Source organism: Ochotona princeps, chromosome 22 (genome assembly GCF_030435755.1).
Source record: "Ochotona princeps isolate mOchPri1 chromosome 22, mOchPri1.hap1, whole genome shotgun sequence".
In the NCBI taxonomy this organism is placed as follows: Eukaryota; Metazoa; Chordata; class Mammalia; order Lagomorpha; family Ochotonidae; genus Ochotona; species Ochotona princeps.
Window position 1 is genome coordinate 9,348,935 of NC_080853.1, and position 27,663 is coordinate 9,376,597.

The 27,663-nt window shown below is 52.8% G+C and overlaps 1 protein-coding gene across 4 annotated transcripts in view; it reads left to right on the forward strand.

The window, feature by feature from the left end:
• Positions 1–27,663, forward strand: part of SLC13A3 (solute carrier family 13 member 3) — an 80,417-nt gene that overhangs the window by 21,322 nt on the left and 31,432 nt on the right. For 2 of the 4 annotated variants that reach the window (XM_058679563.1, XM_058679564.1), the window contains exon 3: positions 26,359–26,451. In XM_058679563.1, the coding sequence (XP_058535546.1) occupies positions 26,359–26,451 (93 nt within the window). Of the gene's footprint in view, positions 1–25,525; positions 26,077–26,185; positions 26,452–27,663 lie in introns of those variants that run through there. The other 2 variants (XM_058679566.1, XM_058679565.1) reach the window with 2 other exon arrangements.

Here is a 27,663-nt window from a genome sequence, read left to right on the forward strand (position 1 = left end):
CAGGTCACTGGAGCTGTCTAAGGGTTGCTCATGAAAACCAGGGATACTATAGTGCCTACCCTAGTGGAACGAGGCAGTATATGTCCAGATTCCGAACCACGAAGGCAGGTGCAATGTGTAATGCACCTGAGCTGGTCTTCCCACCAGCTCCTCACATGGAGGGGACAGCTGGAGCTTCCTCTGGGACACCACTGCATCCCATGTGCACCGCTGGCCTTAATCCCTTTGGAGCCTTCTCTTTGGGAAGTTCAGAGAAAGGAGTGACACAGTGAGTACTGGCAGAGGAACTGGATCCTAGACCCCTTGGAATCTGAAACCCTAACTTGTTTTGGACTCTCCAAGAAAAGCTCCCTCCAGATCAGGGAAGATTGAGATGGAAGGAGTTGGAGCTGCAGGTTCTGCTTGGGGCTCTCACCTGTGCCCAGCCCCACCTGGGCATTGAGGGCGGGCGCTAAGCTGGTGGGGAGGTGGTGAATGTCCACAAAAGTAGAATAGGAGGTGTGATTGAGTGGCGCGTCATTCAGCATGGGGTCAGCTGAGACCAGGGTGAGCTGCCTGCAGGAAGGGTCCACCTGGGACCAGGGAAGGAGTGAGGAGGCGGGACCAGGTAGTGTCAGGGACACTCAGAGCTGGGACACAGCAGTTTTATTATTTTTTCTTTCTTTCTTTTTGGTGTGACTTTATCCAAACTACTAGACTTTCTTGATATGAGAAAAACTACGAATGCTACAATGAGGCATTGGCTACCTTTCCAAAAATCCAGCTCCTCCTGGGCCCCTTACCAACCTCAGGACCTTGGACCTCTGTTATTCTAGTCGCACTTTGTTGTCTGTAAACTGGGAGAATCAGTGTGCTGGTTTCTGGGAGTTGGTGAGAGAGGTGGATCAAAGTCTTCTGTTTGGAGGATGGATGGATAAGACTGGGCGGATTTGCTGTCCTCTGCCAGGGCCAGGCCTCATTCGAAGCATTGCTGTAGAACCACCCCCAAAACCGGGTCAGCTCAACTAATACACAGAAGACCAATCTCTGACTTGGGAGAAGGAAGGACCTTCTCTGACTCTGATGGAAGGAAGGAGGTGTTTGTTACAAGAGCTGGGCAGCTTCTACTTAATTCCCGGGCTTCCTGGGGAGTGAGGGGTGATGGTTCTCATAGATTGAGAGGTGTGTGCTCTGTTCACATCCAAGTTCCTGGTCGGTCCGTGGAGCTCATGACCTTCCTCTGAATGGTCAGGGATGCCCTGCTTGTGGGGGAATGCACGATGGCCAGGTGGGCACCTGTGTGTCTGGAGCTACGTGCAGGTGGCAGTTATGTGCTACCTGGACCTGGAATTTGCTTACACAAACCAGCCCAGGACCACTCTGGCTATCGAGGTTTCTATTGGAGAAGCAAAGGACTCCTTGAGTCTGGTGATAAGGACCAGCGGGGTCACTCCTTCAAGTCAGTGAATTCCTCTTGGTAGCAGACCAGCAAGAACACCGTGGGTTAAGGAGAACAGGCAAGAGGCTGGGTCCTGCTGTTACATTATTAGGGCATGGTTTCTGTTAGGAAAGTGTCACAGAAAATGGGGTTCCCAAATGTTGAGAAAGAGGTACCAAAATATAAAAAGCAGTTAGGATGGCGGAAAAGATAGCCAAATGAGGCAGGGCTATATGGGAACATGTTTTGTGTGTTTTTGTTTGTTTGTTTGTTTGTTTATTTTTAGGATGAAAGGAGGAAAGCAAATCTTGTCCAGTTAGTAGGAATTCAGATGTATGCTTGATTTTGGCAGAGGGGAAAAAAGCAACTCTCCTTGTTAGGTTCAGAGACACGTTTGAGAGGCTCTTAGTCCAGGCAAGGGTTTCCATCAGTCAGGGGAGAGCGTCTAACAGATCATTCCCTGTGGGAGATGGCCAGAGACCACCACATCCACCTTGGGGTGACTATGTGTATGTGAGTGGTCACCTAGGGTCTACAGCACTGGGGTTTTAGACATCTTAGAGTGGAGGTTGGGAGAACATGAGGTAAGGCAGAAGCTCCCTGCTCCTAGCATGTGTTAGACGCGCAGCACAAGGCGCTCATCATGGCGGGTGTCAATGACCTCTGCTGCCTGGGTCAAGGTCAGGGTGGTCCAGGCAGTACATTCCAAACATTCCTGGATGGGAGTGTCTGCTTGAGAAGGCAGGACTTCTGCAGGGTGGTCCTCACAGGGAATCACTTCTGCTCCACCCAGCCAATACTCTTCTGCTCAGTGTACTGCCTGGGAGCTGTGGGATGGAGTTAGTCTGGCCTGCTTCTAGTCCTGGGCCCCCTTGGTCCTCCCTCTGCCTATGGAAACTCTGGTTGCTGTCAGTGCTTAAAGCGACAGTTCTGGCTTCCCGGAGCTGAGTAGGAACAAAGGAGGGACCTGTGGTTAAGCCAAGGTTCCAGCAGAAGGTGGCCTCTCGAAGTGACCGCAGCACCAGCTAGCTGAAACTGCCTCTGAAGTTTCATGTGCATGGCCACTTGGAATTTTATCTCTTCCGGTCTGGAGAAAAGAGATGTAACCAACAGACCACATGTAGGGGAGTCCAAAATAAAAGAATCATCAGAGGACTCAGAAGAGCTATGTAAATTCAGAGGAGGTTTTCTAATTGAGAGGTAAATACAAGTTTGATAGGAAGGGTTTGACCATTAGGAGAGTGGGAAGGCCTGGCCAGGTGTCTAGAAGGCCCATCTGTCTCTTCTTGTGGGAGTACTGGAAGGAACATCACAAAGCGAGTGTGAACCTCCTTAGGGGAGACATCCTGTTGACTCCCATTACCTGGCTGGACTAGGAAGAGGGCTGGTCTGAATAGGAGAACAGTGCAGAACAGGCAGTGTCTTTAGTGGAAATTCACCTGTGATGTTTCTGAGCCCAAGCCCTCTCCCCTTCCATAACGGTGGTTGTTTTGGATGCTGGACAGAGTGAAGGGTGTTTTAGCTTGTGGCCTACAGCAGTCCCAGTCCAGGAGTCCTTCGACCCCCGGCATGGTTCCATTTCTACTGGGGCCTGGCACTTGGCAGAGCTGGCAGTGGTTTTTGAAAGCTGGCTTCTATCACAGGAAACTGTTTGCAAATAGGTACACTCTGAGGGTGGGCTGGCCTTGCTGCAGCTCCTCGATGGCAGAATACGGCCAGAATAAAGCCACATTCAAGGGTCTCCTGCTGCCTGGCCCACTCTTTTTTTCTCCTGGTCTCTGGAAAAGTGGACCCCAGAGGCAGCCTATAGAATATCAGCCAAGGGGATGCTAACTTTGACCCCTGAGTCTTCAGTGGACTGAGCTAGAAATCTGTAGCCATGAGCACCTTCTGCCAACTTCACTGTGAGATAAGGCAGTGCGCATGGGGAGAGAGAGCCGTGTCCTTCCAGGTACTATAAGACTATGCTGATCATCTAAGCCAACCTAGCTTTAGGTCTGTAACTGTGAAATCAGATTGTAATGTAAGCTTTCACTTTGACTATGCCAATAGTCTTCCATAATGTGGCCAGGCTAGTTGGTCTTTTACATTGTGACCTTGTGTATATATAAGGCTAGCCATGCCTTTTATAACGTCTGGAAATCAAACTGTACTTCCTGAGCATTCTTCAGAGTAGATCGCTTCCCATCTTAGAGTAAAGGAGACATGAAGGAACAAGTCAGAACTCCATATTGCTAGGCCTCACCTCTCCTGGAACTCTTGAAAGTACACAAATTAGGGCTCGGCAGCGTGGCCTGGTGGCTGAGGTCCTCGCCTTGATCCCATATGGCCGCTGGTTCTAATCCCGGCAGCTCCACTTCCTCTCTATCTCTCCTCCTCTCAGTATATCTGACTTTGTAATGAAAATAAAATAAATCTTAAAAAAAAAAATTAAAAAAAAAAAAAAAAAAAGAAAGTACACAAATTAGAACTGCAAAACATCTTAGCATTACCATCTTCACTGATTCACCCAAGCAATGAACAGCATGAGGAATGCAGACACAGGGGCCATGCTCAGGGGCTACCTGTCCTCGGAGTCTGTCCACGGGAAGCCAGAGAGCAAGCAGGTGTTGGGAGGCCAAGAGTCGAGTGCTAAAGCAGCAGAAGCATGCCAGCAAGAGAGAGTACTTCCCTATCATGGGCCTTTATGGGCTTGTGAGGGGAGTGGTTACACAACAACACAATACCGCCCCCTCTCAGATTCCAGGTGATGATCGGTGAGGTCACAGGAGGGAGAAAGGACCAGGTAGGTGGGGGAGGTGTGGCTTTTAAGGTACTGACCCTGAACTAGCTGCCCAACACCACAATACTGTTATGGCCAAGTTTTAGTACAAAAATAAATTCATTGCTTTAATCTCCCCCTTTGGGACTAACTTATGTAAGGTTTTTTAAGAGACTGGCTGGGGTCAGGGAGGGAGTCTGCTGAAATGAGGAAATAGGAACCCATGCCTTCACAAGGCGTCCCTCAGAAAAAGATGCACCCCAGGGTAGAACCCAGCTACAAGTCCTCTGAGAGAAGAACCAGTGAGCAAGTGAGCCAGAGCCCCCGGCTTAGACCAGCGTCCTGGGGCTTAGTCAAGGCTTAGAGCAGCATCCCAGGGCCAAGTCATGGTGGACAAGGCCTTCCCCACACTGAGAAACTGAACAGTGCAAGGGAGATGCACTGGCCCAACTGGATACCTGAAGAGAGGTGACCCCAAATGATCCCACAAAACTCAGGCCCTGCAAGGGGAGGGAAACCGACCACCAGTGTCACCCCAGTCCACTTGGAGTGACAAAGCATTCTCTTACCAACCCACTGGGCTGAGAACCCAGTCCGGTGTTGCACGCAACTATGACATCTGGCAAAGACTCTGTGACAAAGGAGGAGGGCCTAGTGGCTAAAGTCTTTGCCTTACATGTGCCAGGATCCTATATGGGCTCTACTTCCCAATCAACTCCCCGCTTGTGGCCTGGAAAAGCAGTAGAGGAGGACCCAAAGCTTTGGAACCCTGCACCCAAATGGGAGACCTGGAAGAAGCTCCTGGCTCTTGGCTTTGGATTGGCTCAACTCTGGGGGTTACAGCCACTTGGGGAGTGAATCAGGAAATAGAAAATCTTTCTCTCTGTGTCTCCTTCTCTCTGTAAATCTTCATTTCCAATGGAGAAAAAACAAATCTTAAAAGAAAGGACTGGGAGTGAGGAGGTGAGAGAGCCGAAGGCGGTTCTCAACTCACCAGGGGAGTTTGGAGAGGCATCTCCCAGGTCCCATGTCCTTCTAATCACTGGCAAATCACCACCTCTCCACAAAGAGAGGCACTCGGTCGGAAATGATAGACAGAATATAGGGACAGCAATGCCAGAACACCGGGTCGGGCAGTTAGGGTCTGATGTCCACCTTGGGAGTTCTGAATCCCACTGAAATGTGGCCTTGGCCAGGGGTTCGCAGTGCTTACCAGACATCCGTGGTCACAAGCATTCATGGTCTCCTTCCAGAAAACCTGGAGATTGTAGGAAAGAAAAAGGCAAGAGATCGGTAGGGTCCAACCACGTGAAATGGCTTGGCTGGGGAGTCCTCCAGGAGGGTGAGGACACTTAGCGGTGGCCCTCACTCTTTTTGCCGCAGAACGACGAGGAACAGCTCCGAGAAGGGAGGCCCAGCTCTTTTTTTTTTTTTTTTTTTTTTTAAAGATTTTATTATTATTGGAAAGCCGGATATACAGAGAGGAGGAGAGACAGAGAGGAAGATCTTCCATCCGATGTTTCACTCCCCAAGTGAGCCGCAACGGGCCGGTACGCGCCAATCCGATGCCGGGACCTGGAACCTCTTCCGGGTCTCCTACGCGGGTGCGGTGTCCCAAAGCTTTGGGCCGTCCTCGACTGCTTTCCCAGGCCACAAGCAGGGAGCTGGATGGGAAGTGGAGCTGCCGGGATTAGAACCGGTGCCCATATGGGATCCCGGTGCATTCAAGGCGAGGACTTTAGCCGCTAGGCCACGCCGCCGGGCCCGGGAGGCCCAGCTCTTACCACAGAATGTACAGGTGGCTGGCCAAGGCATGAGGCCAATCTTTCGCACCCTTCCCCACATGGGACACCAGATGTTGGGAAAGAGCCACAGAAACGGAAGGAGATACAGGCAGGGAATTCCCAGTGAAATGGGATTTATTAGAGATACATTCAAAGAGGGTGGCCATCTACCCAGGCACGGATGGCGTGACCATGTGGCCAGGGGCCCAGACCTTTAGCAGGCTGGGCTTTTTTATAGTTTGGGGTCTTGGGATGCTAAGATGATGGAGCTTTTCCCTGGGGACAAGGAAATGCAGACTGGGGTGGGACAGGTTGGACTGGTCTTCTGAGATGCAGTGTGTTGCCCTGGGAGCGTCTCTGTTTAGGATAGTAAGGGCATACGTTTTAGTTTCATTCCCAATACTCTGGCACCTAGTGAGATGGTAAAAATGTGGCTTGAGCCATCTACTGGCTGAGGGAGTCTCCTTAAGAAAAATGTTAGCACCAGCTCCCTGCTTGTGGCCTGGGAAAGCAGTGGCCCAAAGCTTTGGGACCCTGCACCTGTGTGGGAGCTCCTGGCTGCTAGCTCCTGGCTTCGGATCAGTTCACCTCCCATGGATGCAAGCACTTGGAGAGTGACAGCAGATGGAAGATCTTTCCCTCTGTCTTTCCTCTCTGTAAATTTTTCTGATAAAAATAAATAAATAATAACAGAAGATACAGATTTTCAGAGTTCAGCACAGGACTTGGGGAGACTTGGAACCTAAACTTTCACTAGCTGCAGGGGACTGCGTGTGTGCCACCTGGGGGGTGGGCAGGTAGAGGTGGGTGAGCCTACTGGCTCCATGCTTGGCTCTTGCCCCTGCTAGGCACCATGCTAAGACTGAACCATTGTCCACCAGGTTAGGGGACTCACACAAGGTCATAGCTGACCCAGCCGGAAGGCAGTCTGTGTTTCTGGCCACTGGACTGGCCCTGCTCTGGGAGAAGCATTCCTCTTCCCTCATTGCCCCTTGAAGTGGCCGACTCGCTGGAAGCCCCTCCCAGGAGCCTCAGGACTGCTCAGCATTCTCACCTGACACTGCCCAGGAACATCACCCTACAGGCCCCAGTGCAATGTGGCAGCAAGGTGGCTGGGTCTGGGCCTCTTTGTTCCCAAGCCCCAAAGTCAGCCCCCACTAAGGAGCTGTGTGGAAGTTCTAGAGCCACAGTGCAACTCATTGGGTAACTTTAGAGATTCTTCTTGTGAAGTTGTAAATTACGGAAGAAGTTGGAGGTGCCTGTGCACCTGCCATTGGCCAGGTAGTTCTGCTTGAGGGGCTGGCTTTCCAGCAAGGAGACATCTCCAGGCCAGTGCCACCTCCACTACGAAGGTTCTAGGTGTCTGTGGCTGAGAGTGTCAGCTCCCCTGTACCTATGCCAGGGCTGCTTGGCAAGCTGCTGTGTGGGGACGTTGGAGTCAGTGTGCAGAGCGGCCATGCGAGAAACAATCTTCGCATTATGTCCTGTGGCTCAGGAATGCTGTCAGCGGGATGCAGGGACATGGGATGCAGCCCTGGAATGCGGCCACTGGAATTTCCACCCCAGCTCAAGCTCTCAAGAGCGCCTGATGCTCGGAAAGGCAGGACGAGGCCAGAGGGACAGCCTCAGTGTCTTCCAAGGAGGGCCATGCAGGGGAATGACCTTGGGCGGCCCCTGGATGGGACTGGTATAAAAGCCTCATAAAGCACACCCACCCCGTGTATGTATGCAGAGCAGTCTTGGCTCCTCTCCTGCCTGTATCCATGGGGGCCCTGGGAGCCACAGTGGCCTTCTGGCCAAGATGCTGTCTGGACTGTGGGTGTCCACGGGTGACTCTGGAGGAGGGAGAGTCAGGTGGCACTCTGGGCAGGGCAGCTGTGCCGTGGAATGCAGAGGGTTTGCATTGCCCAAGGGGCCTGGAAGGGATGAGGGCGGACGTGTGCCCTTTTGCAGGACTGCATCAAGCCAAGCAGTGGTCCCTTTGGCTAACTTGCACAAAGATGTCCTTGCTGTGTTGGAGGCTTCCCAAGGGGTTGCTGATGGCATGCCTGTAAGGTCGGGGACTCAGTGCCTTAAATGTGCCTACTTACTGAGCAGGTGGTCATTACAGGCTTGAATTCAAAGCTTTGGAGCCAGAACTGGATTCTCACTCCTCCTATTTTCTCTACTTGTGACCTTGGGGGAAGCCCTGTGCCGCTCTGGGCCTCCATGGCCAGCATGGCCATGGCACCATCCCCCTTGCTGGTCGCTGTCTGGGCTCAGTGGCATCACCCTGCACTGTGCTTACCCCAGTTCTTGTCAGCAAACTTCAACATTCAAGGTGCGTCTCAGCTCTTCCATTTCACAAATTGGAGCACTGTTTGCGCCTCCTGGGTACAGCCCTGACCTTGAAACCTGGGTCTGACTCTGGGTTGGAGGATGAATTTCTGGGGCTCAGTATCCCCATCTGTGAAATGAGCAGGAGTTGGGGGTGAACCCTCAGGCTTTCGCGGAAGCTGTGAAGAGAATTCGGAAGCAGGAACCCTGTGGAACACAGCATATAGCTCATGTTTACTGTGATCATAGAGCAGCAGTGTCTGCCCATGTCGACCACACACTGCCCTCCGTGTCTTGGTCCCCGTGTGTCAGGATGCTTGCCACAGAGGGAGGTGGGGCACAGGGATGTTGAGCTGTGCTCACAGAGTCACTCAGCTGCTAACTCCCACTGCGGGCATCCACATGCTGTTTTTACGCCCCACCCCCACCCCCATGTTGGGAAGCCAGGGTGTCCAAGGCCCTGTGAACCTTCCTTCCTGCCAAGGGTTTCCCAGAACAAGCAGGAGGGCGGGTCCAGTGCAGAGGATGGAGCGCCCCCTCTGGCCATGCACTGTCTGCAGCTTTCTGCTTGTGTGGTCTCACTTTGGGTATGAGCTCCCCTCTGGCCTCTAGCCCAGCCAGCCATGTGGTTTGGAAAGAGCATCCTCAACACTTGGCACCTGTTTCCCTGAATGAAAAATGGACATATCCGCAGTCCTTCCCTGGATGTTGTAATGATTCATGCATCACAGCATGCAGCTCAGAACAGGCGATGCCTGACAACCTGACCTTGGCACTCTTTCCCCCCTCTGGAGAGAAGTCTTTGGAGCTGATTTGGAGAGCAGGGGAGATACTTGTGGCATTTGTTGAGAGAACCGTTGAGGTGGGCAGCTCTGGGCCTCCGTGTCTGGGTCTCGGTCAGCATTGCTGGGATAAAAGGAGTTGGTCAGTTGGAGGCTCCTAGTAGGCACTATGTGAGTGAGTGAGCAGTTGCAATTACATCTCAAAATGCAACGATTGCACTCGCACGTGTTTCACTCCCCCAGTGAGGCACCGAGGCCCAGGAAGGATGTGATTGGTTGAGGCCACGCAACAATGAGGTTGGAGCAGAAGTTGAGGATAGGGGGTGAGGATGGAGTGGGTGTGAGGCCGAGCAAAGGTTAGGCTCTGCAGAGCTGAGATTAGAGCAGGGGTGAGGCCACATGAGGATGAGGCCAGAGCAAGGGTAAGGTCGTGTGGGGGTGAGGCCATGCATGGGTGAGGATGCAGCAGGGATGTTGTGCAGGGGTGAGGTTGGAGTGGGGATAAGGATGGAGCAAGGTGAGAACAGAGAAGGGGTCCTCCACGCTGCTGCTTTGGGCAGTGCACACCTGAGCCGAGGGCCCCTCATCAGGGGTCTCTTCTGGCAGCATCTCGTTTCCTCTCTGATTGGTGTAAGGGGTCAAGTTCTGATCCCAGCAGGCCCTCCACAAGGGATAAAGATGGGTCCTACTTACTGAAGGCTGATTAGCAGCTCTGGGCCCTGCCAGGTCTGTCTTCCAGCCCCTTCCCCACTCTCTCTCCCTGTTCCTGCCACCCTGGCCTTCCTGCTGGGACTTTAACACCCAAGCTGTGCTCATCCCAGGGCCTTTGCTCTTGTGGGTTGCCCCCTGCCTGATCTACTGTTCCCTCAGACTTACTCCTTCACTTCCTCTCCATTCACTTCCTCTCCTTCAAGTTCTTTCCTGCCCCGATTTGTACTTTTACTTTAAAGCAAAAAATAGTAAACCTTTACATGTGTTTTCGTCCTTAATTTCTGACTTCTGCCATCAGCATGATCACATTTGGCAATACGTGTTCTGAGTTATACATCTGTCAATGTGCGCAGCGCCCACAGGGGAGGGATTCCATTTTGGTCTTGCGCGTGGTTGAATCCTTAGTGCCTGGCTTGTAGTAGGCTCTCGATAGGCATGTGTGGAGTAAGAGTGACAAAGTGCTCCCATCACGTGCTAAGTTCCTGGCGTGCACCTTGGCCTCCATCGTCGCCATGCCCAACAAGGAGTTCTGTGATCATCCTTGCCTGCCCGGACAGGAGCCCAGAGTGCGAGGCAAGGAGCCCCCTCCCTGCCAGGTGACGCTGGCAGATGTTGGCCCTGGAGCCAGGCTCCAAAGCTGATTCCCAAACTCCTACTCTCTGTCGCGTCCCCTAGGCTCTTCGCCTCCCACATAAAGATGCTGGTTCTGGGGCTCATGTTGTGGTGCCGCGAGTTAAGCCTCCGCCTCTAATGCTGGCATCCCACATGAACACTGATTCAAGTCCCAACTGCTCTGCGTTGATCCAGCTCCCTGCTAATGCACCTGGGAAAGCTGCAAAAGATGGCCCAAGTGTTGGGCCAGATAAGACCACTCTTCAAGCAGGTTTCCTGTTTTATTTTCTTTGTGGCGCTCACCCAAGTCTGCAGTGATCAGTTCTTTATTTAGTATCTGCCCATGAGGTTGTTGACCCCAGGGGGCCAGGGCCCTTGGGTCTGCCGCCTTCCCTGCTCTGTCACAGAGCAGATGCTCAGAACACACACCAAGTGAATGAATCCATCAGAACCCGAGTTCAGATTTTCTCTGAACTCAACACGCACCATCACACTCTTGGTTTGTGGAATGTTTGCACTGGAATCTGCATCTCCAGTTCTTTTTTCAGCTGAAAGAATGGGGCCAGGGAGGGGGCCAGCAAGCCAGGGAGGACCCTTCCTGGCCTCTCTCACCCAGGTGGCCCCAGGCCCTTCCCTGTGCCCCTCTGTGCTCTCCCGCCCCCACCCCAGAGGGGGCACACAGACCCCTTGGCCTTAGACCTGTTTATTTGAAGCCCAGCCAAGTTTCCACTTCACTGGATTTCCCGCCAGGTGTGCAAACAGGCCAGGGGTGTGGTGGGGAGCGAGTTTGAGTTTCCTGACCCAACCCCACAGGACAGCACCCTCTAACTGAGCCACAGTACCCTATCTGGGGTGAGGGGGTGGCAGGAGGCCTGCAAAGAGGAGTCGCCCTGTGCATCCACGTGCAGGGCACCAAGGGTCACCCGTCCCTCTCTAAGCCTCCATTTCTTCTTCTGTAAAATGGGCCCAGTGGGGTGCCTCATGGGGGCTGCCGCCCAGCAGGTGCACAGTAATGGTTCCTGTCCTTGCTCTCAGCTGCCAAACAGGGATACCAGCTTTCTGCTTCTTTGAAGTTCACATGTAGGGCAACCACTAGGGATGTGCCCGTGGCAGTGGGGCACCCCCACATGAAGCCCTTTATGATCCCAGCTGTATAAACACTGGAAGAGGACCTGGGAGGGTAGCACGCCCCTGTCCTGCTGACCAGCTGCGGGGGGCGGTGCGCTGCGTGTCCCTTAGGCAGTGTTCTCCATGGGAACCCTAGAAGTAGAGAGGGGTCTGATTTCCAGCATCCTCAGATCCCCTTCAGCAAACTGAAGTTTGCAGGGGGGGCCTCAAGTTTGTTAATATCCCAGGCTGTGTGCCTTCCCCATGGCCTCTCCTCTTCCCCTGAGAGATCCCATGGGACAGCTACAGCCTGCACCTCTCGGGGGCTTCCTCGGTGGCAGGCATGGTTCTGAGTGCTGAACACACACAAGTTAGCTTGCTGATGTACAGCACAGCTTGGGAGAGTGGGGAGCAGTGGTGCTATTAGTTATGTGTTTGTGGAGGGAGAAACTGAGGCACAGCTGTGCTTCTGCCCTGTGTAAGCCCCAAGGAACTGAAAGTAACAGAGTTGAGATGGAAGCACCAAGGTCTGTGTTCTCAGGGCACAGATCCTGGGGTGATGGGCCCATTTTACAGATGAGGAGGCTGAGGCTCAGAGAGGGGAAGACACCTGCTCAGCATCGCACAGCCATTGAGAACCCAGGGCTTCCTTGAGGGTAAACCTCTGCTCCATGGTGGTTCCGAGGCAGCCAAGGAGGAAGGGAATGTTTGACTGCACTGATCAGGAGCGCATCCAGGAAGGCTCCCCAGAGTGGGGACCATTTGTGCAGATGCTGCAGGAGGAGAGAGTCAGTCCCAGGAGCCTCCTCTGAAGGTCGGGTTTGAGGGAGACATGAGGCAATGTGAGCCAATGGGGGGCAGGAGTTTAGGCTGGGCTGCCTGGCTTCTGGTCCTGGTTTTTTAATCCTGTGTGACTTTGGGATGGTTGCATAAGCTCTCCGTGCCTCAGTGTCCGCATCCCATGAAAGGGGTGTGACGATGACAGACGCAGCTCATGCAGAGCTGGAAATCGGACTGGTGGCTCCCTGTGGCTCAGTCCGTGGAGCCGCTGCCGGGGTCAGGAGCTCCCAAGCAGTGTTGCTCCCTGCCAGACCTCAGCGGTATCTGGGAATGATTCTTTTTAAATGCTTATTTTTATTTTTTTTAAGTGGCAGAAAAAGAAATAGGCAGTGAGCTCTTGCATTCGGTCCCAAATACCTGCAACAGGCAGGGCTGGGCTGGGGAGAAGCCAGGAGCCAGGAGCTCCATTCAGGTCTTCATGAGGGTGACAGGGACTCCACCTGCAGAGAGCTGGATCAGAACAGAGCAGCCTGGACTGGAACCTGCGCTCTGACATGGGATGTAGGAGTCTCAAGAGGCAGCTAACCCACTGCCCCACAGCACCCGCCTCAGGGATAATTCTGATCCTTACACCTGGCCTGGGTGGGAAGGCATTTCCTTTGACCTCAACCCCCATCCCCAGAAGCCCCATGGGGCGGCTATGGTCAGGAGTCCCATTTTACTGTGTTGGGAAACTGAGGCCGAGATGGGGGAGGGGCTAGCACGTGGCCAGGCAGCCCAGGGTCTTGCTGGCAGGAGATGGTTTGGAAATGGTAGATGGGTTCCCCAAGAACCCTGGTCACTGCAAGGCCAGCCCCAGGTCCAGTGGCCAAGGGCTCTGCCCTTGGGCTCATGCACTGGACACTGCCTCTCTCTCTCTCCTGGGAAATAAAAGCAGGCCTTGTTTGTTGCCACCCACTGCCCTGCTGGTCCCTGTGGCTCTGACCAGGCTTCTGCACCTTCCTCTCTTGTCTGCCTCCCCCAAGCCCCTGACCCTAGCTCTGGGGAGGGAAGAAAATTTCTCCTGCTGCTTAACCACTTCCTGCCCCTGGAAGCAGCGGATGCCTGAGGAGGAAGGTGATAGACAGCACAGGGTCCAGTAGCAAAGTGCAGGGGTTCACTGAGGGTAGGCTGGGGTGAGGGTCGCTGCTGACACTAATGATTGTAGTCATGGGATGTCCTGGCCCGAGGGACCCTGCTGGGGTGCCCGGTCTGTGGTCCATCTCTTCCTCCAGCTGGGGTTTGGGTGGTGAGCATGAAAAACCCAACGCTGTGTCTTGCTCCTGACACGGTGGGACCTGCATGCCCTCCTGGCCTTGGCTTAACTTTTTTTTTTTTTTTTAAAGATTTATTCATTTTATTACAGCCAGATATACAGAGAGGAGGAGAGACAGAGAGGAAGATCTTCCCTCCGATGATTCACTCCCCAAGTGAGCCGCAACGGGCCGGTGCGCGCCTATCCGAAGCCGGGAACCTGGAACCTCTTCCAGGTCTCCCACGCGGGTGCAGTGTCCCAATGCATTGGGCCGTCCTCAACTGCTTTCCCAGGCCACAAGCAGGGAGCTGGATGGGAAGTGGAGCTGCCGGGATTAGAACCGGCGCCCATATGGGATCCCGGGGCTTTCAAGGCGAGGACTTTAGCCGCTAGGCCACGCCGCCGGGCCCTTGGCTTAACTTCTCAAGGAGATGCCTGCTTCGCCCAGGCCAATGACCACACCCTCCCCCAGAGTCACTCTTTGGGGTGAGGGCGTTGTGAGAGCAGCTCCCTGAACGCTAGTCTTGGCTCTCCTGCTTCCTGCCTGTGAGACCTCGGGCTGGTTACTTATCCTCTCTGTGCCTCAAAATGAGAACACAGCCCTGACAGTGTTTGTCTTACCTGGGTTGTGAAGACTGGTTTGTGTACTCTAAGTGCCTAGGATTGTGCCTGGTGCATAGTAGGTGCTGGGTGCCTGTGGGTTCCTGCTGTTGGCAGGCCTAGCGCTGTTACTTGCATTGCGAGTGAGCATGGGAGGCTGGGAGTGGGCACAAGCTTGGTGGGGGATGGGAGTGGGCACAAGCTTGGGCCTCCTCCTCCCCTCACCCACTGTGTAGTTGCCTGGGCCTGGAATCCCCACTTTCTCCCATTAAATGTAATAAAATTTATTTGGGGGCTGCAGGGGAGGTTAATTGAGACAAAGCTGTTCATAGGAAGCCCCCGAAGTGCCCCTCTTATTCCTGAGCTTGGCTCGGTTCCTGTAGTCCTGGAGTCCTGAGAAGTGAGGGGCTGGGAGCCCTGACTGGGGCCTCTCGGCAGGTCAGCTTCCTCTCAACTCACCGGCTCTCAAGATGCCTGGGGAACGGGTTGGTAGGATCACACTAGTGGGGAATTGAGATATTAGGGGGAGGCAGACCCTCTCCCTGCCCCCAGAAGCAGTGGCACCATGAAATGTGGGCTTGGGTGACCCAGGAGGGACCCAGGCTTGGCCACAAAGCTGCTCTGGCAGGGGAGTGCAGCGATTTCCTAAGTCTACCTCGGTCTCCTGTCTGTCCCCTGGGCCCCATGGGGCTGGAGTGAGGAGCTGCGGAAACCAAGTGCTTTGTAAACCACATAGTGCCCAGTAAAGTCAGGTGCACACAGGGACCTGCGTGTCTCTTCTGCCAGTGTCCCGGCACTTCACACTCAGTAGGTACCTAATAATCCCAAGTGAAAATGTGATAAAAAAGCATGCATTTCTTCAAGTTTCCTGCATGCCAAGCATACTCTATATATAGCTACACTGAAAAGCTTGCAGACAAATGTAATTTTTTTAAATGTAATTTTAAAAGTTTATTTTGATGCAAATAAGATTTGAAATCCCCACAGAACTTGTTCATGGTATATATTGCCACAAAGTATGTTCACATAGTCAATCAACAAGTGTTCCCTGTGGAGGGGAGACAGGAGCAGAAATATTACACTGTACCCCACGAATAGGCACAACTGTTATGTGCCCATTACAAATATAAAATACAAAATAAGGACTCTGAAGCCAAAGAGACCATCTGGATAAGTGTGTGGGAGCTACAGCGTCCCGTGAGGACAGATGCTGTGGGGAAAGAAGAGGAGAAGGGGATTGAGGATGGGGGTGGTGCAGGCAGGAAGGAGTCACTGGAAAGGGAGAGTTTGAACCCACACATGGAAGAGATGCCGATGGAGGCAGGGCAGAAGCAGGCGGATGAGCCAGCCCTGAGCATTATTAAGGGCAGAGCCTTCCAGGCTGAGGGGATGACAGGTGCAATGATCCTCCAGTGGGAGGATGGCAGGCAGGTGCTCTTCCTCAGGAGGCTGAGCCCTTGTCCTGGGTCGCAGAGGAACTAAGTCACAGGGCTAAGATGGGATTTAAAGGCACAGTCCACCCCACTGTCTGCTCGCTGGGGTCCCCTCAACCCGAGCAAAGCCTCATTTGTTCAGGCCTCTCAAGGTGTGCAAGGGGCTGTCAGGTGAGTGGAGAGGCGGAGGCCTTGGGAGGGGAAGGAGCAGCCTGCCCAAGGTCACACAGTGAGTTAGCATCTTTTCCCCCACCTGACCACGTGTTCCGCCTGCCCTCCTTAGGGTGGCTCAGGACACTGGGGGCTCAGGTCCGGGATAGCTCCCTCCCTCCGCACCTGCCCACCTGGCTTGTGAATGATTAGTGAGGCCTGAGCACTCATGGGGTGTGAGCCGCTCCAGGAATACTTTTAATGAATGGCTCTGAGAACTTGTCACAACACCCGCTAATGAGTCCAGGAGTCTAAGGCACCCCACTCCCGAGGAGGGTTGGGAGGATGGGTTGGCTGGGCTGAGAGGTCTCCTGGGCCAAGTTCCCTTTATCCTCTTTGTCTCCCCTGCCCTATCATGGAGTCAGGTTTGTGGGGTTGTGGGTGGCCCCCAACCACTTTCCTGACAGTCACAGGCGGTAGCAGGTTCCCTGGGCTGATTGAGTGTGTATCTTTCCGGTTTCTCTGATGGAACTTTCTGGAATGTGGAAGGAACTAATGACACACCAGCTATAGAGGAGGACTCAGGTCTGCACCTGGACCTAGTGAGTGCTCAGGCAACATTGGCTGAGAGCTTTGCTGCAGTCTTCATCCTGGAGCCTGAGACCGGAGTCCTGGGCAGGTCCCACAGGGCAGCCTGGTTGCATCCCTGGTTACCAGTTGCCAGCAACTGTTTCTTAGCGTTCTTGTTTATAAGTGTTCTTGTTTCTAAACAGAGTCACTGTGGCAAGTGGGGTGAGCCAACATGAGTGACGAGGTGTGTGCTAGTGGCTGGCATGTCATGAGCCCTCAACAGTGGATTCACCATTCCTGTTGGCTGTTCACACTGCGGCAGAGCCACTTTCAGCAAGTCCCTGGAACGTCCTATGAACAGGAGGGCTGGAGTCCCAGCGACCGCCAGGCGTCCTGCATGCAGCTTCCCTAGCGCTTTTGCAGATCCATGCCTGGTAGATCGCAAGGACTGAGGTGCATCTGAGAAACGCTTCTGGGGTTGAGCACCTGTTAAGGTGCCGCCACATCCCTGTGCTGCTTCCTCTCCCTTCTGCCTGGGTGAGACACATCCCCGTCCTGCACAGAGAGAGGTGCTCAGAGTCACCAAATGCATCCCGGCTCTGTGACTGCACGTGGCATCAGCAGGGCTCATTCACCCCTTCTAGAGCACAGATTGGAGTGTCAGCCCTTCCCACCCTTGGGCCCTCTCTGTTGCTTGCCAGGCTGGGTCCTTCGCCTGGGCCTGCTGCATGTGCTCCAGTCTCTCTTGCCTGTGTGTATACTGGAATCATGGCAGTGGTTGAAAGAGAATGGGGAACAACTGGGCCGGGACTGCACAGCCCAGGGGCTCTGGCCACAGCGAGACCCAGCTCTGGCTGCAGAGGAGGACAAGAGATTGAGAGGTGCAGGGTTTGGCTCCTGCCTTACTAGGGTCAAGGTTTAGGGCTTCACAGTACACCCCTCCCTGTCCCTTCCCCCACCCCAACAGGCCTGCGTAGCAGCCTCTGCCAGCAACAGGAGAGCGCAGTGTGGGCCGCTGGCACAGGTCCTGCTCCCTGAAGGGAGGCGGCCAGCCCACTCTGCCTGGCACACTGCTCTCAGTTCCTACCAAGAGCGCAGGCTCAGCCCAGGGCCCTGACAGAAATGACTAGAGCATCCCTGTGGGGGCTGTGGCTGCAGACTGTACTAGATTCTCCATCCTGACAGCTCCTGGCCCTAGAGAATGGGCCATTTCTCTTCTTCCCCTTTCTGGGCAGAAGGGGCCAGCCAGCTTGGGGGCAGTAGGGGAAAGGCTGCCCGCTGTCTGCCTGGAAATCATTCCCCAGCTCAAAAATTAACCACCTGACACGGCATTTTCCTGTTCTTCTCCCCGCCTCCCCCAGCCACCTCTGTGCATTCTGGCTTCAGACTTTAATCCCTGTGGTGATGCACTGGCTAAGCCAGAGCTGCGGGAATTTCTTGGGCTTGGGGGTTGGGTGGAAAGGTAGATTATGAGGCTTCCTGTAAGAAATCCAGGCCCTGCTGAGCGTGTCTGGCTGAGTTGTTGTGAGTGGGTCTGGGTCAGGGACTGTGCCCGACTTCTCATGCCTTCGCTTTGCTTACTGCCAACTGCGGACAGAACCAGATGGGCCAAGGCAGTGAGAGAGAGAGAGCAGAATTTACTGCCAATGTCCTGCACTTGCCTTGCCTGAGAGCCAGTCCTGTTCCCAACCCCTGCTGTCGCATAGAGCTCAGGACATCGGGACGTGCCAATGAAGTCAAACCCTTAGTGGACACAACCTACCCTGGACTTGCTGTGTGTGCCCTTAGACAAGCTGCTTTCCTTCTCTGGGCAACCATTTCCTTTAACACAGGAGAGTCAGTCAGGCTGCACCAGGCCTTCTGGACATTGGAACCATTGACATGGACACACGGTGAGGGTGGCCTTCCTTGTGCCCACCAGAGGTCAGCAGCACCTCCCCCAGGGGTGACGGTGAAATTCCCCAGGGGCCCCTAATTTTCAATGATCTCAGGTCCAATCTGGCTCTCATCTGTTAAGACTTAAGATCAGTGGCTTTGAAACTCAGCCTTTAAGGCATTAAGCTGCTACCACTAATCATACTAAAACATGACTCTAAGTCATTTAATGTGACACATTGACAGTTTATGTTTATTAAGTGTGTCCCACGTACCAATCCAGTTACTTTGCATTAAATAAGCTGCTCGCTGAGGCACATGCCATCCTGCACCCACAGCATATGGGTGCGGGCCTACACAATTTGAAGAGGGAGTCTCCAAGACAGATAAGGCCATGAAGAGTGAAAGGAACCGAGTCAGGGGACTCAGGGCGCCATGGCAGGATGCAGGGCGTCACAGTGACACGTGCAGGTGATGGGTAAGAGTCAGCAATATCGCTGTAACACTTTAATTTTCCCTCTTAGTCAAAGACAAATGCCTTAAAGAGACACCCAAGGGCTCTGGCTTTGGGTCAGACATTGGATCTTTGCACTGTGTAAAGCTATAATCTGCTCAAGAGAAGGGAGTCCTGCGGTAGTCGGCAGTGCTCATGTGTAGACACCCAGGTGCTCAGCCTGTTTCCCCACGTGTTCCTCCAAAAAAGAACGGTCCAACTTCCGCGGTGAGGAGCCAGCAGGAGGCCTATAAAAAGGAAGTGGGAAAAGCTAGAAGGGAGGAAATATTGAATAAAAAAGAATAATTCCCAGAAGAACTCTGTTTTGAAACGGAAGTATCTGTTGAACAGATGTTTTCTTGTGAAAGAGAAAAACTAAAGATGTGTTAGACTTCTTCAACCAGGTCTCAGAATAAGAAATAAAAATGAACTTTCCAAGAAGAGATGTTGGGAAGCAGAGGGATATGAAGTCTCAGTTTTGGAAACAGTGGCAGAGGACGATGAGACACTGTCACTGTGCAAGGCCGTGCTGGGAAGGACAGCGTGGGGAGGTGCTTAGATCCTGTAAGCGAAGAAGCCCAAGCCAGGTGAAGCGCAAAAGAAGGGAAAGCGAAGAGGGATATAAATGATCCATGAGGAAGACAAAGGAGATGCCACTGGTGCATGGCTGGTGCTCCTGGAGGAGAAAATGAGACCAATAACACAGAAGACAATCCTGGAACCTTTAATCCACAGGCATTCAGACAGTCTGTGGGAAAATGCAATCAAAAGATAAGTTCAGGGCCCGGCGCAATAGCATAATGGTTAAGGTCCTCGCCTTGTACACCTGGGATCCCATATGGACGCCGGTTCTAATCCTGGCAGCCCCTCTTCCCATCCAGCTCCCTGCTTGTGGCCTGGGAAAGCAGTTGAGAACGGCCCAAAGCTTTGGAACCCTGCACCCGCAAGGGAGACCTGGAAGAGACTCCTGGCTCCTGGCTTCAGATTGGCTCAGCTCCAGCCGTTGCGGTCACTTGGGGAATGAATCATTGGATGGAAGATCTTCCTCTCTGTCTCTCCTCCTCTCTGTATATATCTGACTTTCCAACAAAAATAAATAAATCTTTTTAAAAAAGATAAGTTCATTTTGGTGCAAAATATTTTTTTAAATCCATGAGTTTTTTAAAGATTTATTTATTTTTATTGGAAAGTCAGATATACAGAGAGGAGGAGAGACAGAGAGGGAGATCTTCTGTCCGCTGATTCACTTCCCAAGTGGCTGCAAATGGCCAGAGTTGAGCCAACACAAAGCCAGGAGCCAGAAGCTTCTTCCTAGTCTCCCATACAGGTACAGGGTCCCAAAGCTTTGGTCTGTCCTCGACTGCTTTCCCAGGCCACAAGCAGGGAGCCGGATGGGAAGTGGAACCACTGGGATAAGAAGCGGCATCCATATGGGATCCAGGTGCATGCAAGACAAGGACTTAAGCAACTAGGCTACCATGCTGGACCCCATGCATAATTTTTAAAAATACGCATTTCCCCACAAATTATTTAAAGATTTCTCATAAAGGAATACTCTTGTGAAATGAAACTGAAGCATAGAGAGATTTAGACGTTTCCTGACTCCCAGAAAAAGCAACACACACACACACACACACACACACACACACACACACACACTAATTAACACTGAGTTGTACTGTGGTAACTACAAAGGATTTGAAGGTTAAGCTAAAAATCTGGTGGATATTCAGGCCAAAAAAGCCTGGTGGGGGGAAGAAATCAAACTGGCCTCAAATTTCTGGAGTGCAATAATAAATACGTGTCAATGTTCTAAGGCAGTGGAGCCCGAGCGTTTCATATCCCTATCCCTTTTGTGTTCAGCGAGTGTCTTCTGTCAACCACACCCACCTGATGTGAAAGGTGAAAGGTGAAGAGGCAACAGTGAAGTTAGACAAAGGTCATTGTTGAAATTCGAAAACAAAGCGTACAAAAAAGAAATCAAACCGCATTGCTAGCTTCACACCCAAGATGGTTCGCATCCAGTATAGTTTTCAGAATGCCTTGGCCCGTGTTTGCTCTGGTAGGATCCTGTGCCGGGGACATCCCAGTGTGGTTGTATGCCACTCTGCAGGGGAACCAGCTTGGGCTCAGAACCCTCAGTGGCTTGTCACAGGAGTTTGGTGGCAGAATCATCAGGCTCAGCCTTCCTGGGCTCCTGCCAGAATTCTCCAGACCTGCACCGTCCAGTGGAACTTCCTCTGGTGGTAAAAATGTTGTCTCTTCTGCTTGTCCCACGTGGCTGTTGAGCATTTGCAGTGTGGCTAATGGAAAAGTTTCATTTCATTTGCATGAATCTGAACAGTCACTTCTGGCTACAGCCTCCTGTGTTTGGGCAGCCCAGCCCTAGAGGGTCCTTCAGCGTTCTCCTCCTCCTAGCTCAGCTGACCACTTTACATCTCGGCCGACCCCCAACGCCATCCGTGTCAAGTTTGCCCAAACAGTCTCTGGGCTCAGCCTTGGTCGTTAGGGGCACACTTCATGCTCATGGCACCTGCTCCTTGAGATGCACTTGCACGAGGTCTAATTCTGGGCTTCTCCAACTCCCCTGTACCCCGCAACCTCAGGGGTTTTAGCTGAGTCATGGCAGAGGGAACAGGCTGCAGCGGTGAGGGACATTTCACCTGGTGCTGCTGCACCTCCTGCCCTGCCCGGACCCCCCTCCCCCCGCCAGATCCTCAGCCTCACCCTGAAGTGGAGCCTCTGGGCTGGACAAAGACACAAGGGGGCAAAGGGCTTACCCCAAGACAACCCAGAAAACAGGTCGGCGCCACCTCTCCCAACCTCTGAACTGCAGAAGTTAAAATTCAAAGGAACAGGGCTTGGGATCATGTGAGCCCATGCTCAGAGTTTAATCGGCTCCCCAAAGGACTGCCACACATGCTGAGGCCCCATCAGAAGCACTGAGTTCACAGAATGGGACCCAGAGGCATGGGGCAGGGACCACTCTGCTGCTGTGGGAAGCAAAATTCTGGAACATCCTCCTCACCCCTCCACCCAGCAGGTTCCCTTCCATGGTTCTGCTGGAGCCCCAAGATCTCTTGTGCTCTCCATGGTCCTGAAGAATCCTCTCCTCTGGACCTCAGTATTTGCATCTGTAAAATGGGGGGTTGTAAAGTAGAGCAGGGATGTCTAACCCGCCAGGCTGTACAGACTTTCAGCATTGTGTGTGAACATATTGGTAAGGGTTCTCCTGAGTAGAGGTGCCCATGCCTGCACCAACTAAGATCATTTAAACAGTAAGTCACCGACTGGTGACTGAGGGAGCAGGATCCTCCTTGTAGATGTGATGTTCTGGCTCATGCTTTACTCTTTGTGAGCAAAATCATGGGGAATTGTGATATTTCACCTAAAAGCCAAAGGTCAAACTTCTTTTGTAAAACCGGGAGATCCGATATTATGGGGCTGACATTATGCCACCCCAACAATTGCAGGTGCCCAGCAACAACTGGCTGTGCTTCTCGCTTCACCACAGTCCCCACCCTGCCCTATTGTCCCATGATCCTGAAACCCGTTGTCAGCTCTAGGTAACCATCAAGCTTGGATGTTTCTTTACTTAAAGTAGTGACCTTCTATACTCACAGCACTGTCAAAGTGCAAATCAGATCCGAGAAAAAGATGTAATTTTTCTTTCAGCAATCCTCTTTGCTCATTAAAGTATTCCTTGCATTTGAATGTGTAACACTCAGTTAATATCATTTATCTATCAAGTATATATTGAAGCACCAAGGTCAGAGGTGAACAAAGAGACCAGGCCCTGTTGCATGCAGCTTGTGGCCTGGAGGAGAGAAATAAGTAAGAAAGCAAACAATGGACCTTAGCCTGTGATTGGCAGCACTGTGACAATGAAGCCAGAGAGCATGGAGCGGGGCAGACCACAGTGGACAGCGCAACAGGAAAGGCCTCTGAAGAGGGGAGTCAGCAAGGCCACGGTGGTCAGGGTAACAGGTGCAAACTCTGAGAGCCCACTGCTGAGTGTCCGCGGAGCCTCTGTGCCCCAGTCCCTGCCTGCAAGGCTCCTGGGAGGTGTTTCCTGTCCGGAAGCCAGTGCTGTCCCAAAGCCCAGCAGGGTTTCACTTATTAATTCCCCACCAGATGCCTGGCACCCAGCTGGCAAGTCTGAATCTATTTGCCTACAGAAAGCTCAGCCAGGCAAGGGAAGCCGTTTGGGGTCACTTGGACCCCACTTCAATCCCTGTGCCAACAAGCTCATGGCCCACACTCTTGACCCACTTACCAGCAAAGCCCACAGGGCCAGAGGAACCACCAAATCCCCAGCCCCTGATATCTCCCCAGGTCACCTGTCATGTGGACCAGCAGACACGTGGATGTGAGGACACATGCTGTACCTGCTTTCTGTCGGCAGCTGATGGCTGCTGCTAGCATCCAGGTGGGGGCTGTGGAAGGGGGATGGGGACAGGAAGAGAGGGAGAGAGAACAGAGGAGAAGCAGTGTTAGGAGGAAGAGAGGGAGGGAAGGAGAGGATGCAAAGAGAAAGAGGAAGAGAATGAAGTGAAGGGACGTATAGGCCCAGGACTCAGAGCCTTTGAAAGGCAGCCCTAGCAGCCATATTTTAACAACATGCCTGCCCTGGCCCATTTTTATAATGTATGGAATGGATCTGTGCACAAAAGAACCCATACCGTCACCCCCAAAGCAGATCTGTTGGACCATTGGCAGAAGGTACACATCAGTCGCCGAGTTGTCGCGCCAAGGAGAAGCACTCAGCTGTCAGAGAACCGATGACCAGCAGTCACATGGATGTGTGTCTCCCAGACACTAACCTAGGCAACACAGCCCGACTCACACCTGTGTCCCGTGGGACTGTAAAGCCATGGGTCTGCCCAAGCACTGGGCAAACAACTTCCCCCACTGAAGACATTTTAGACCAACAGCTAGAGAGCAAAACAAACTGAGGTTTTTTGGTTTTTGTGTTTTTTTAAAGCAGCTTAACAAGTTTTCATACAATAAAATGTTCCCCTTGTAAATGTCACATGAACAACTGTGTTGTTAAAGTCACTGTCCCAAGGGGCAGGACCTTGCAGGTCGGTCCCCATGCCCTCTTCCAAACCCTGCTGGGATTTCTAACTCCGTTCATTAGCTTCACCTGGTCTTGGATTTGATGTGTCCCGTGTGCCTCAGTTGTCCCACCAGCAAACAGGATGTAATAATCCCTGCCTTGAAGGGCTGTTGTGGGGTTAGAATGAGTTCATGGGCATAACATAGAGTCCATCTTTTTTTTAAAAAAGATTTTATTTATTTTTATTACAAAGTCAGATATACAGAGAGGAGGAGAGACAGAGAGGAAGATCTTCCATCCAATGATTCACTCCCCAAGTGGCTGCAATGGCTAGAGCTGAGCCAATCCAAAACCAACAGCCAGGAGTCTCTTCTGGGTCTCCCACGTGGGTACAGGGTCCCAAAACTTTGGGCCGTCCTCGACTGCTTTCCCAGGCCACAAGCGGGGAGCTGGATGGGAAATGTGGCCATCAGGACATGAATTGCTGCCCATATGGGATCCCGGCGAATACAAGACAAGGACTTCAGCTGCTACGCTACCACGCCAGGCTCGAGTCTATCTCTTGGTGTGGCCCTGACCACAGAGGGGCATGGGTCCCAGGATCCCTGCAGATACCCATGTCCTCAGATATGCAGGTTCCTTATGTAAGCCTGGCATAGGATTGACATGTAAACGTCAGAATCATCCCACATACTTCATGTCATTACTGATGACTCTAAACAAGTGCTGTGGAACTAGTTCGACTGCATCATTTAGGAAACAGCAACAAGAAAGCATTTTCTCATGCTCAGGGCAGACATATTTTTTAAAAATGGTTTCAATCCACAGTTGGGTGGATCTGGTGGGGAATCCCCAGGCACAAAGATGTCCTTGGAGAGGTGCCACCCAGTATGGCTCTACGTCCCACTTGAAAGACAACCCAACTTCCCAGCTGGGAGCTGGTCCTAGAAGTCTTATTTCCCTGGCAGATTTGGTCAAGCAGGTGGTCACTGTTGTGACTAGGATGGTGCCAGTTGTAGGGGGTGGTGGGGTGGGGCATCGGGGTTGGTGGGACAGAAGAGTGTCTCGGTCTGGTTGGGCTGCCATAATAAAGTGCCTCAGGCTGGGATGGGGAGAAACAACAGGAAGTTATCGCTCAGAGGTGGGGCCTAGTGTGTACACAATGAAGGGACAGCCTGGCACAGTGTCCGGCGAGGGCCTCTCGCCCTCTTCCAAGCTGGCGCCTCATTGCTCTGTCCACATGGGGCAGAAGGAAGCCTTCACTCCCTTTGAGAAGGGTAATAACCATGGCCAGGAGGGCAGACCCTCCCAAGGCTGGCACCTCTTATTGCCACCTTGAGGGCAATGAGGTCTGAAGGGGACCCGGCAGCTGGCAGGTGCAAAATCTTCTGGTCGACTTAGCTCCTTCCTCCTCCTCTGCCCCAAGGCTCGCTGTGTTGAACTCTGCTCTAGTCTTGGCCTCTCTGGGGTGGACAATTTGTCTGCATGTCTGTCTGCTTGAGCGGGAGGAGCAGGCGAGCCGGGGCTGTGGTTCGATGCCAAACCTTGAATGCCAAGTGGGGGAGTTTATCCTAGCTCAGGAGGCTCATGTCTTAGATCCAAGAGGAAGACAGAACATCTTACACACATGTTTTTCAAAGCTCAGAGAGGCAAAGCTGTTGAAGGAGCTCACTGCTGCTACGTCCAGGCTCATGGTCTCTACTGAGGACCCATATTCTCCAGTATGAAATACCAGTAACTCAGCTACACAGAACTGGGACAGTGTGGCACTAATAGCCCTATAACTGTTGGTGACTGTCATTGTTGGTGGAGTGTGTGCTGCGTGCGTTGCTGTGCCAAGCGCTGTGTATGGATGGAGCGGTCACTGCTGGTGCTCCCTCTGTATGCCCTTCGATGCTCACACACACACACCTGCCTACTGAATCTGTTTTCTCTGTCTGCACAGCTATGCTCCACCTGCAAGTGGATAGGCTACAAGTTCTGAGAGTTAATGGTCCCAGGAGCTGCTCTCAACCACTGATGGCCAAGTGTGGCAGTCAGGTCTCCCAGCTTCCTTTGCCTCCCACCGTGGGGCTACTCTAAGGCAGGTTTTCTCCTAGGGCTTCCCATCAAGAACCGAGCTCCAGTCCCACATGAACACACTTTGCATTGGTCTTCTGCTCTTTCTAGAACTTTCTGGAACTTTCTATCAAGTAAACTGTTTCCATTCTCATCTTCATCTCAGGCTTTCCTTCTAAGACAGTGGACTAGTTCACTCCATTTTCCAGCATCCTAGGAGGTGGATGGGAAGAGCTTCCCCTTTTTGCAGTTGAGTGAAAGGAGGTCCAGGAAGGTGAGGGTACCTACTGAGGGCTCCGGTGGAGGGGGGCCATGCAGGGCTTCTCCTCCCCTGCCCCCGAGCTCCTCTGACGCTCTCTGTCTGCATCTCCCCCTGCCCACAGGAAGGCCGCTGCTTGTATGTCATCCTGCTCATGGCCGTGTACTGGTGCACGGAGGCCCTGCCTCTGTCGGTGACAGCATTGCTACCCATCGTCCTGTTTCCCTTCATGGGCATCCTGCCCTCCCACAAGGTCTGCCCTCAGTACTTCCTCGACACCAACTTCCTCTTCCTCAGCGGACTGATTATGGCCACCGCCATTGAGGAGTGGAACCTGCACCGCAGAATCGCTCTCAAGATCCTGATGTTAGTTGGGGTTCACCCAGCCAGGTAAGGCCAGGTCACGGGACCTGCAGCGTGGAGGGAGGGACCACCGCTCTGACAGCCTGCCATTCTGGCTTCCTACCATCCAGTTACTTGTCTGCAGCTCTGTAGTTAGTACCAGCTGTATGCCAAGCACTTGCTGTGGGGTAAGCCCACCTCTGGGCAAGGGTCCCCTCAGGTACGTATAGGACTGCGCAGGAGTAGAGCGGAAATGCTGACAACCCCCACCCACTCCCGGGGCTGCATTAGTAGTAAGAGGCTCCCAACTCAGAGCTGAATCTCAGACTGTGTCCTGAAGAATGACTTAAACATCTTTGCCTGTAAAATGGCCATGTCATTGCACCTGCTTTCAAGGGTTATTGTGGGGAATGAGTGAAGGCGGGTGACTCGCATAGACATAAGCAGCAAATGCCAGCCACACTGCCCCTGCTTGCCATTTACCTGCCCAGGTGATGGAGGCGGAGGGAGGCGGGTGAACAGGTGAGGGACGGAGAGGGGACGGGAAGATGGTCTTTTCTGAGAAGGAGGAGGCAGGGTCTAATCCTGCCTGGGGTTCTGGGGAATTGAGGGTGAGGGGAGGGCATTTAAAATGGGGTGTTTGAAGGCTTTTGTTTCTTTTTCTTTCTTTTTTGTTCCATGAACCCCAAAGAACACATAAACACACACACATGCTACACACAACACACACCATACCACATACATACAGCACACTACACACAGCACACACACACACTGTACCAAATATACACACCACACCACACACATATCACACACACACACCACATGCTGCTGCGGTAGTACTCCTGCTTCCCTTTGTTAGCAGGTGGCAATAACGGGCGGGGCCCTCACAACAGCCAGCACCCGTGGCAGTTTGGAGTGTCTGTGAGAGTCCTGGATGGCTGCAGCCGTTGTGACATGGCTCAGACATATCCCTGACCCTTTATGGTCTCAGGCCCCGCTCCTACTACTGAATTTTGTTCCCTGTTTCTACTCTATTGTGATGAAGCATTAGCAAAATGAAACTGCAAACTTTCTCCCTCCGCCTGCCCCCAATCCAGTCTCGATCTGCAACTGTGGAACCTCTGGTTAAGCGTCTCTGCTCTAAGGGCCCTAAGCTGAGAAGTGATGTGGCTGCAGATGTGTCTTTAAATTAGATTTTATGTATTTATTTATTCAAAAGGCAGGGAGAAATCTCCCATCTGCTGGGTCGCTCCCCAC